This window comes from Anolis sagrei, chromosome 3 (genome assembly GCF_037176765.1).
Source record: "Anolis sagrei isolate rAnoSag1 chromosome 3, rAnoSag1.mat, whole genome shotgun sequence".
Classification (NCBI taxonomy): domain Eukaryota; kingdom Metazoa; phylum Chordata; class Lepidosauria; order Squamata; family Dactyloidae; genus Anolis; species Anolis sagrei.
The window spans coordinates 228,406,048-228,417,795 of record NC_090023.1 but is presented as its reverse complement, the minus strand read 5'-3'; the positions used below and the strand labels follow the sequence as shown (position 1 = coordinate 228,417,795).

Below are 11,748 nucleotides of genomic sequence, written 5' to 3'. Positions count from 1 at the left end.
AAAGGTACAGGTTTCCCCTGACATTAAGTCAAGTCGTGTCTGACTCTGGGGGGTGGTGCTCATCTCCATTTCGAAGCCGAAGAGCTGGTGTTGTCCATGGACACCCCAAGGTCATGTGGCCAGCATGACTGCATGGAGCACTGTTACCTTCCCGCAGAAGTGGTACCTATTGATACACTCACATTTGCATGTTTTCAAAATGCTAGGTTGGCAGAAGCTGAGCCAAACAGTGGGAGCTCATCCTGCTTCCCAAGATTCTAACTGCTGACCTTTTCATCAGCAAGTTCAGCAACTCAGTGGTTTAACCCACTGCACCACAGGGGGCCCAGTATCTCTCAGTATAAGCTTTCAGTAGATTGTAGCACTCTGAGTTTCTATTTTAGAAAAATTACACAAAAAGTAAGGAAGGGGAGAAGCAAAGAGCTGCCTCTTAGTTTTTACAAAATGTAATGGTCACACATTCCTAGCAGGGTTTCGGAACTAGAACTGCAACTTACTACGTTTTAAAACGGTTTCCAAAACTTTGCATGCTTTTAATACATTCATCCAAGACTCTATAGAGGCATATTTATTTCCTGAAATGTTGAATGCCCCCACATTTGACTCCTTGAGTAATGGAAAACACTCAGGTGTTTAACCTGCATGCAGTCATGGGCAATTTACTGTCATCTGCCATCAGCTCTTAAGCCTGCATTTTTATTTTGCTTGTGTAGCTATTTCATTTGTTTGGAACATTAGCATATTAGGTAGCTGTTAGAGACTCTAGACAAGGGTGGATTAAAAAAGAAACAACAACCTTATTAAATTTACATGGACAAATCACACGACTGTACTCAGAATTAACCAATATACAGTAACTGCCACCTCCTGGTACATGCAGTCACTGCAACTGACAAAATATCCCAGATAAATATATACACGTGCATGTAAGATGAAGAGGGTAGTGTTCAACCGTAATGAAATTTGAAGGAAACGGCACTCTCTAACTTGACGCCTTCCAGAGGTCATGGGCAAATGCTGGTACTTTTCTCCCTCTGAGATGAAGGTGGTGGCAGTTGAGATTGAGAGGGAGTCTTTTATCAGCTTCATATGAGCATGGTGAGCCGCGGTGGCACAATGGGTTAATCCAGGCATGGGCAAACTTTGGCCCTCCAGGTGTTTTGGATTTCAACTCCCACAATTCCTAACAGCCAGTTAGGAATTGTGGGAGTTGAAGTGAAAACACCTGGAGGGCTGAAATTTTCCCATGCCTGGGTTAAATCTTTGCACCAGCTGAACTGCTGACCTGAAAGTTGGTGGTTCAGATTTGTGAGATGGGGTGAGCTCCAGTCTGCCATTTCCAGCTTTGGAATATTTGGACTTCTAGATAAGGGAGACACAACTTGTACTGAATCTTAAACCTTGAAAATCTCTTTTGTTAGCTGCTCCATATTGTTTCAGTAGCATAAAAACTGTACTGTAATTGGTCCATTTTCAAGAAAGCAATAGAAGTCCCTTCAAAATCATTTTAAATTGTGCCTCAATTTAAAACATGACAAATTGAGAATTAAGCAGGGAAAGTTGTAGACCAGGGGTCCTCAAACTATGGTCAGGGGGCTGGATACGACCCTCCAAGGTCATTTACCCGGCCCTCGCTCAGGGTCAACCTAAGTCTGAAACGACTTGAAAGCACACAACAACAACAACAACAACAACAACAACAATAACAATGCTGTCTCATCAGCCAAAAGCAGGCCCATACTTCCCATTGAAATACTAATAGGTTTATATTTGTTAAAATTGTTCTACATTTTAATTATTGTATTTTAAGTGTTTTCGCACTACAAATAAGATATGTGCAGTGTGCATAGGGTTTAGTTCATTTTTTTCAAATTATAATCTGGCCCTCCAACAGTTTGAGAGACTGTGACCTGACCCTCTGTTTGAGAAGTTTGTGGACCCCTGTTGTAGATAATATTAAGAACTGAAGAGCAAGCTCAGCAGCAAATAGAAAGGACAGTACCTTAACTGACAGTTCCAAATGCCTCTTTACTGGGAGTGATTCAGAGCCTGGACTATCCTTTCCCCTGCATTTGTGATAGGACAGCAAACAACTCAGGACATCATCTGAGCAGCTGGTAAGAAGACTTTCTTTTTGTTGTTGATAGAGCCTTATGCATCCCTATTCAAACAGATTATGTATTTTCTAAGACATTTCTGCTTTTATGTGGTATGCAGTTATTTACCACATAAATAAATGTTTACCTTCCACATTGCTGCTTTGTTGATTGTATTATTTCCCATCTTTGAGATATTTATGACAGTTGTTAAACATTAATAAAAGAAACTGTAAGAAATCCCTTTGCAAAAAAAATCATTACATCGAAGAATTTGGTATCTTTCTTGCTTTTATTTATTACCAAGTTTGGATCTTTGAGAGGAGCTGCCAACATAGTTAACAATGAAATTGTACACATATCTACATAAAAGTAAGTCCATTGAATTTGACGGAATTTATTTCCATGAAACTTACTAAACAACTGCATTGTTCCATAATGTGCATTGCTCTTTCCAGCCTTCAAGTCATTTCTATCTTATGGCAATACCAAAGCAAAGTTATTACAAGATATTACTGTCAAGATAGGAGCTACTGATGGTGCAATGGGTTAAACCGTTGTGCCGGCAGGACTGGAGACTGACAGATCAGAACTTCGAATCCGGGGAGAGCATGGATGAGCTCCCTCTGCCTGCTCCGGCTCTCCATGCGGGGACATGACTGAAGCCTCCCACAAGGATGGTAAAACATCAAAAAATTCAAACAAACGAACATCTGGGCATCCCCTGGGCAATGTCCTTGCTGACGGCCAATTATCTCACACCAGAAGCAACTTGGAGTTTCTGAAGTCGCTCCTGTCACACACACACACACACACACACAAACTGTCAACATTTGTTCAGAGGAGGTTTGCCTTTGCCTTTCTATGAGCATGAGACAGTATGATTTGTCCAAGGTCACTCAGTGGGTTTCCATTGTTGAGCAGGGATTCAAAACTTGGTCTCCAGAGTTTTAGGATGCATCTACATTGCAGTTTCACACCACTTTATCTGCCATGGCTCAATGCTATGGAATCCTGAGAGTTGTAGATTGGGAAGGCACCAGCCATCTTTGGCAGAAAATGCTAAAAATACTGTAATGCTACAAGTACCATGATTCCATGGCATTGAGCCATGGCTGTTAAAGAATCACCCTTAGTTCAACACTCAAACCACTACACTATACTTTTGGTTTGATATTATATTTCTTAAATTATAGAACCCCTCTAGCATTGTGCAACCATATACACAATGATATGGGAAAATATGTTAAGAATATCAGTACACAATAATCATTCTCTGGTTCTATTAAGCATATTAATTTTTTTTGTCGTGTCAGGAGTGACTTGAAAAACTGCAAGTCACTTCTGGTGTGAGAGAATTGGCCATCTGCAAGGACATTGCCCAAGGGATGCCTGGATGTTTTGATGTTATATTATCCTTGTGGGAGGCTTCTCTCATGAGGAGCTGGAGCTGATAGAGGGAGCTCATCCACGCTCTCCCTGGATTCGAACCTGCAACCTGTCGGTCTTCAGTCCTGCTGGCACGGGGGTTTAACCCACTGCACCACCGGGGGTTCCTTCTTATTCTGATGTGCATAAATGTATGTGTGTATTTAACACACAACAACAAAAAGACTTTCCATATATATATATATATGTATGTATTGAGCTGAACATTCTACAGAATACAATCAACATTTTAAAAACATATTGCTTCTGATGCAATTATATGAGAAATACAAAGTGACATCCTCCTTTCTGTTCTGCAAATGTATTGTGCAGCTTGAATATATATATAGGTAAAGGTAATCCCCTGACATTAAAGTCCAGTCATGTCTGACTCTGGGGTGTGGTGCTCATCTCCATTTCTAAGCCAAAGAGCCAGCGTTGTCCGTAGACACCTCCAAGGTCATGTGGCCGGCATGACTGCATGGAGCGCCGTTACCTTCCCGCCGGATCGGTACCTATTGATTTACTCACATTTGCATGTTTTCGAACTGCTAGGTTGGCAGAAGCTAGGGCTGACAGCGGAAGCTCACGCTGCTCCCCGGAATCGAACCTGTGACCTTTCGATCAACAAGCTCAGCAGCTCAGTGCTTTAACCCACTGTGCCACCGGGGGCTCCTGAATATATATATGTGTGTGTGTGTGTGTGTGTGCGCGCGCGTGAGTGCGCGCGCGCATTTACTTAGGGTCCTTTCAGACAGGCCCTATATCACAGGATCTTATCCCAGGTTTTCTGCTTTAAACTGGATTATATGAGTCCACACTGCCAGATAATATGTGATAAACAGAAAACCTGGAATATAGAGCCTGTTTGGAAGAGCCCTTAGAAGCATGTCTCATTGAGTTCAATTGAGTTCACTTTCAGCTAAATGATCTCAAGAGTGCACTCAATCATCCATGGTTATGCACATTTACTCAGAAGGAAACCCAGAATTGTTCAATGCTATATATTTTCCATGAAAGTATGCACAAAATTGCAGTCTAATAATCCATTTCATCTATTCTGAAATATGCCACATGCAGTTCAGTGAGACTTTCCCCTAGGTAAATGTATATACGATTCGAACTGCAGTAATCATTACCATCATCCTTAAGTTGCTTTTGAATATATTCCATTTTACAGGTGTCAGAATTCCATTTTGTACAAAAACATATTGGAAGGATACTCAAACCAAACTGCTAAATGGCAAATGGCATAATTATAATGTGATTTTATGATGCTGTCATGGCTGGGTGTGAGAGCTTTCTGCAGAATATCTAGAGCTCACAAAAGTCACTTTTGGGGATTGCAAATTCCATAATTACATAGACAACATGTTGACAGGGAATTACAGTCCACGAAAGTAACTTTCTAACACTCTGCAAAAATCCACACACACACACACAAAAAAAAAAAAACAATTTTAGTGAAGTAAAATGCTATTGAGACTCCACACACACACACACACACACGTGTGTGTGTGTGTATTCCTGCTTCTTTGGCAGGGGGTTGGACTGGATGGCCCATGAAGTCTCTTCCAACTCTATGATTATACATATAACTCTATGATTATATATGTGTGTGTGTGTGTGTGTGTGTATACACACACACACATACATACATACGCAACAGAAGTATGCAAGAGTGAGAAAAATACTCTACTCTGTGTCTTAGACCTGTCTGGACTCCTTATTTCCAGCAAAGAAGAAAATTGTCCCAATATTTCCAAGAATGGTTATTTCCTCCTTGGATACATCTCATGGCCCCCTCATACTGTTTTTTTTTTTTTGTTTTTCAAATCCAGAAGCGGACATCTTTTTGGCAATTATGCAGAGTCCCAGGGCAGTGTACTTTGGACTCATTTTCTGTCCAAAGTCCCAGGGTAGGAAATTGCTTCCCACTTCTTCCCATATTGTCCACCCCAGATATAAATCAAAACCAAAATTATTCAGACATTTGGGTAGGAATACCTGCACAGAGCTGGCAGAATTGTAATACAATATGAACTCAAATGTATGCCCCAGAGTTATGGCACAACAAGGGCAATGAATTGGAACAAGTATGTCACGGCCAAATACTTACTCCACCACCTGCCAAGTATTCTCAGTTGTACATACTCTGAAGATATTGTTTCTGGAATGGAAAGGTCACCTCATTGTCTCATCTTTGTTCAGAACAACTGGCTTCTCATAAATCAGATGGAGCTAATTATCCAAATGCCTCCCTAGGACAAAAAAGTGCTTCAAATCAGCACAGCATATGCATCCAGCTACTTGGCTGTGATTTCTAAGAATACTGCATAGGAGGATCTCACCAAAACTGGATCTCACTAAACAAAACTTATATTGGAAATAAATGGTGAACAAAATGAGATTTCCTTCTAAGGAAACATATGCAAGATCAGGTTGCATTTTGAATTTAGAACAAGGCCTCTTTCCCAGAAAGGTATTTTGGCTGCAGGAACTCCCATGGGCATTGTTGTAGTTAATTGCCAAGAAGTTGGCTTCAATTTATGATGACCTTATGAATGAGAGGACTACAAGAAACCCTGTTATTAATAGCCTTGTTCAGACTACCTTAACGGACCCTATTCCCCTGTATTGTGGTCACTGATTTTTGTTACTCTACTAGACAGTATTGTTTTTTCATGTGATATCATTTGCTAATGTGTCCAAAGTACAATAACCTCAGACCCTTTCTACACTGCCCTATATGCCAGGATCTGATCTCAGATTATCTGCTTTAAACTTATTATACAGATAAACTGGATTATATGTGTCACCACTGCCAGATAATATGGGATAAGAAGATCATCTGGGATCAGATCCTGGGATATAGGGGCAGGGTGTAAGAGGACTAAGTTTGATTATTTTGTATTTTAGTGAGAGTTCCAGGTTATTTGTCTTATTGGCAGTCCATGGTATCCATGGAACTCTCTCCCAGACCACATTTCAATTGAGTTGATTCTCTTCATTTTCACTTCTTTCACTATTAAATCTATGACATGGATGATTCTGACGTTGGTATTTAATTATCTATCTTTACAATTGAGGGTCTTATGTAGTACCTTTGTACCAGTCCTTCAAAGTCCCCAGTCTTCTTTATATTTCTTGAGTAGACAGTGGTCCCTCAATATCCACTGGTGTTTGGTTCCAAGATTCTCCATGTAATACCAAGTAATTTTGTCTGGGATTTTCCCCTCCTGTTCATTGACTTCCACTTGCACAGTTGCACCACATCTTCTTAACTAGACTATATTACCCAACTTTATAGAAAGATCTGTATGCAACCATCTAATGGTGGAAAAAGGACACCACTTATGTCAAGGCTTTACCTGCACTACGTATACAGACTCCACATTACTTGTGAAAGCAAAGGAAGCAATGAAACATAAAAGTAAAATGCGTTAACAGCAACTTGGAAATTTTGAAGCCCATGGCAGTGCCAATAGTTGCTTAAGTGTTGAAAGAACAGTTTTGACTATCTAATGTACTGTAACATGTGGCTTTGCTAACTGGTAAAAAGTCTTGAGGGGAAACTTTCTTTGAATGAAAAGGGGTGAAATATAATTGTTCCCATTAGAGAACACTCATTGGCTTCTCTCATTTATGTAAGTGTCGACTTACCATTCAATAAATAGTTCACTAGGTCTACACTAGTTGGGACTAGCAATTGTTGGCTGCATTGTACCCATGTAACTTCTGTATAGTGTACTTCCACACTTACATAAGGAGGCATCCTTACACAATTGATTTCCCATTGCCTCACAGATGAAATGATGGACTTTAAATTATCAGGCACAGCTCTGTCCCCCCCCCCCCCCAACAACCAGAAAAGTTATAGATATTTTTTAGTTCTGTAATAACAGGTTTTCTGGCATATATTCTTTCTTATAGGGAAAATATTATTTCCAGGATCAACATGAAACAAAGATCAAGGATCCTTTTCTGCTCACTGGCACTTCTGGTGAAACTTTGCTGTTACCTTGAAGTAGTTGCTGAGGAACCTCCCCAACAACCAACTAGAGAATCATGTGCCAATTGGATGGCGGGAACTCCAGGTTACCCAGGCCACAATGGAGCCCCAGGCAGAGATGGGAGAGATGGAAGGGATGGTGAGAAGGGAGAGAAAGGAGAACAAGGTGAGAAGCTTCAGTCTTCCATTCTGTTTACACCAGTGGTCCTCAACCTTCCTAATGCCGTGGCCCCTTAATACAGTCTCTCATGTTGTGGTGACCCCCAACCATACCATTATTTTAATTGCTACTTCATAACTGTAATTTTGCTACTGTTATGAACTGTAATGTAAATATCTGATATTTATTTATTTATTATTTGAATTATTTATTTATTTATTTATTTATTATTATTATGCCGCCACTCCCCTGGGGCTCGGAGCGGCTTACAAGAACAGGCTAAAATCTAACACAATTTTAAAACAATTTAAAACCATTTAAAAACAGCAATATTAAAAGTCAAATGCCTGTAGAAACAGATATGTCTTACATGCCCTCCGGAAAGCTGGTAAGTCCCCCAAGGCATGGACTTCAGGTGGCAGAGTATTCCAGAGTGATGGTGCCACTGCTGAAAAGGCTCTGTGTCTGGTTGCTGTTAGACGCAAGGTCTTGACATGGGGAGTTTCCAACAAATCTTGGTCCTCAGAACGGAGGGATCTCTGGGGTTGGTAGGGGGTGAGGCGGTCCCTCAGGTACATCGGCCCCAGACCATGCAAGGCCTTAAAGGTAAGTACCATCACTTTGAAAGTGATCTGGTTCTCAATTGGTAACCAATGCAGCTGCCGTAAGATTGGTGTTATGTGGCATCTCATCGGAATTCCCACAAGAAGCCGAGCAGCTGCATTTTGTACCAACTTGAGCTTCCGGATCACCGACAGAGGAAGGCCAATGTAGAGGGTGTTACAGTAGTCCAGTCTTGAGATGACCGTAGCCTGGATCACCGTAGCTAGGTCATCCCTGGACAGGTAGGGGGCTAGCCGTCTAGCCTGCCGCAGATGAAAAAAGGCGGTTCTGCTAACGGCGGAGACCCGGGCCTCCATCATCAGCAGAGGGTCCAAAAGGACTCCTAGACTCTTTACCAATGATGATGGGCGTAGTGCCTCGCCATCCAGAGTAGGCAGCTGGATATCCCCACTGCTCGGTTGACCCAGCCATAGGATCTCCGTCTTTGCTGGATTCACTCTCAATCTGCAGGATGTATTTTCATTCACTGGACCAAATTTGGCACAAATACCTGATACATCCAAATTTGAATACTGGTGGGGTTAAGAAATGATTAACACTTGGGCACTCATTTCTGACTAAAGATGAGATTATTGGAGCAGCCAGTTGTAAGTTTTAAACATTTAATGATTGTAGTGAAACAGTGCACAGAAACCTAAGCATTGCTACACATGTTATGTACACACATTCCTTCTTCAAATGATTCCGAAGGAATGGCCAGGATAGTGTTCATTGGCCACATCATGAAAGGCCATATCATGCACCACCTTCAAGTGGAGAAGTAGGGAATGGGAGCCCACACCTCCATCACTCTTTCAGTCTGTGAGGAGATTGCCTGCCTATACACTTTAGGCATAGCAGTCAGATACAGAAGTGATAACTGAGAGGGAAAGGAAGAAGCACAAACTATACAGTTAACATAGTGCAAGGCAGTGTACAAGTAAAATCAATTTTAAAATATTAAAAGACTATAAACTTTAAAACAATACAAATAATTAAAACACAGGGCATTTTACACTGTACCATTACAATATGACACTTTGATACAACTTACCTGCTATGATGACTGGCTAGCAAGAGACTAACCGACCTCCTGGGAGTGGTAATCAATTACTTCTACTCCGAACCATGTGTGTTTTGTGGCTGCCGCAGGTTCAAGTCAACTTGGGGCCACATTAAATGATCTATGTAGATAAGCTCTGTGAGGTGTTTTCAGCTGAGAGCCTTTGGATGAAGAAGAATATTCAAATCTAATTTAAATGCATTTGCTTGATAGGTGCACCTGGCCCAAAAGGGGATAGCGGAACTTTAGGAGTTGCCGGAGCTGAAGGCCCTCGAGGAGCATCGGGGCTTCCTGGCCTCCCTGGGCCGAAAGGAGAAAAAGGAGACAGTGCTACTGCTTATCGATCTGCATTTAGTGTTGGCTTAACAACCAGAGTCCCCTATCCCAATATTCCCATCAAATTTACCAAGATCTTCTACAACGAGCAAAATCACTATGATCCAATAACCGGGAAGTTCCGATGCATCATCCCTGGAGTATACTATTTTGCATATCATCTCACAGTTTATGCCTCAGATGTGAAGGTCAGCTTGTATAAGAAAGACAAAGCAATCATCATTACTTATGATAAGTATGAGAAAAATGATGTTGATCAGGCATCTGGTTCTGTTTTACTCCATGTGGAAGTTGGAGATGAAGTTTGGCTTCAAGTGTATGGAGAAGAGGAAAACAATGGGGTCTATGCTGATAATGTTAATGATTCTACTTTTATGGGATTCCTGCTTTACCCAGATGTGGGCTATGGGCAATAGAATGTGGACTTGGGAGGTAAAGGAAGAAGAATAAAGTTAGATTACCATTTTACAGCAGCATAGAAAAGAGAAAGGAAGAAAAGGAGTGTAGCAGCACCTTTAAAATTAACTGGTTTTTAATTTTTTTTTTTGCATGCGTTTTTATGGCTATAAACCCATTTTTTCACATACAGTACATTGATACTGTGGCAGAATGCTGACATTTTGTCAGTATAGACCCGTTAAACCAAATGCTGAATGATGAGTCAAAACTTATGAAAATCTCATTGAATCAATTGATTTACTCTCATTGGGACTATAGTTAGGATTCAGGCCATGATGACATTCATTGATATTCATGATGAAGTGATCCATAATTCACAATGCATCCATCCAAGATAATTACTGAAAGTGCTAGGTAATAAGTGCTACTTTTTTTTTTTTTACTAAAAACAGAAGTAACAGTGAATTTAATAAGGAAGAATATAGAACAACCAGATGCAATGTTGAGGTACAATAATTGTTTTATATTAATAGAAATATGATCACAACTAACAGTTTAAACATTGCTTTTAGAGTGGTTTTTCATATCTGAGTTACTTTCTCAGATATATTTTAATACATTTTCCTTTCTTTTTACTGCGCTATGTGTGACTTCTGCAACACCACAAGCGATGGATATAGTATGTACAGTACTACAATAAAAGAGTTTGAAAAAGAATATTGATCTTAATAAAAGTTGAACGAAATTGCAAATAAAATGTTCTGTCCACTTGCTATTCTATTTCACATTACATTCATTCTAAAATTAGATGGATCAATTCGGGAGAAGCGGGGGGAATAAAACAAACAGAATTTGGAGAAAGCTCTAAGAAAAAGTCTACATACTTTCATAATGAAACCTAGGTAATTTTAATTCTTCAGATAGTGTCTCCTGGCAATTAATGATTCAAAATCTTTCTGCTGGTTTTGGCTACCAGCCAACATTGTGTCATTCTTTCCTGTTCCCCTCATTTCCCTCTATATTATAGAAATGACCATTACAAAATGTACATTCTTTTCAGAGCATGTTATATGGGGCCCATATGTTTCTAGTTTTGTGTGGTTCATTTGCATACCTTTTTCCATTCTTGCTCTTTGCCACACACAGAGACCTCTGCTAGCTACTTGCCTCGCAGTATTCCTTTATGATAACAAGAAACGCTTGTGAAAAGTTTTATGTTAAACACAGTTTGCCTAAAGCTAGCCATATATCTGAATCCATCAGAAATTAGCCCTTGAACTTTCTAGAGAGAAATGTCAATGCTGGATTTAGTTAAAATCAGACTAATGTTAGATTTAAGAGCATTAAATATATTCAACTCAGGAAGCCCCACCGGGCATCTCCATGTCTCAAGAAAGGACAACATACACAGTGTGGTCCAACAGGATTAAAGGGACTGTATAGCAAATAGAATACAATATACTGCAATGGAATTATTGTGATTTTTTAAAAAAGTCATATGATGTTTCATCAAGGAAATCATGAGAAATTTACATGGCAATTAGGACCAACCATCAACCATAAAGAGGACCATAAAGGCATCAACAGGTGACAGGTCTGCTACTAGCTCTGCTGCAGGTACAGATAGCAAAGGTTACTTTGTTATACTACA

General features: G+C 40.2%; 1 protein-coding gene across 1 annotated transcript; it reads left to right on the top strand.

Annotated features, from left to right (window-relative positions):
* Nucleotides 1-2,022: 2,022 nt before the first annotated feature.
* LOC132769866 (adiponectin) lies at nucleotides 2,023-10,854 on the top strand. Its single transcript, XM_067465943.1, has 3 exons — nucleotides 2,023-2,117; nucleotides 7,476-7,702; nucleotides 9,576-10,854. The coding sequence occupies exons 2-3, from the start codon at nucleotides 7,483-7,485 to the stop codon at nucleotides 10,112-10,114; spliced, it is 759 nt and encodes a 252-aa protein (XP_067322044.1). The 5' UTR covers nucleotides 2,023-2,117; nucleotides 7,476-7,482; the 3' UTR covers nucleotides 10,115-10,854.
* The last annotated feature ends 894 nt before the right edge of the window (nucleotides 10,855-11,748 follow it).

Excerpts from the sequence above, each read along its gene's own strand:
- LOC132769866 (XM_067465943.1), top strand. The coding sequence starts at position 7,483 with ATGAAACAAAGATCAAGGATCCTTTTCTGCTCACTGGCACTTCTGGTG. Across the intron at positions 7,703-9,575 it reads GGGAGAGAAAGGAGAACAAG|GTGCACCTGGCCCAAAAGGG; the intron begins GTGAGAAGCTTC and ends TTTGCTTGATAG.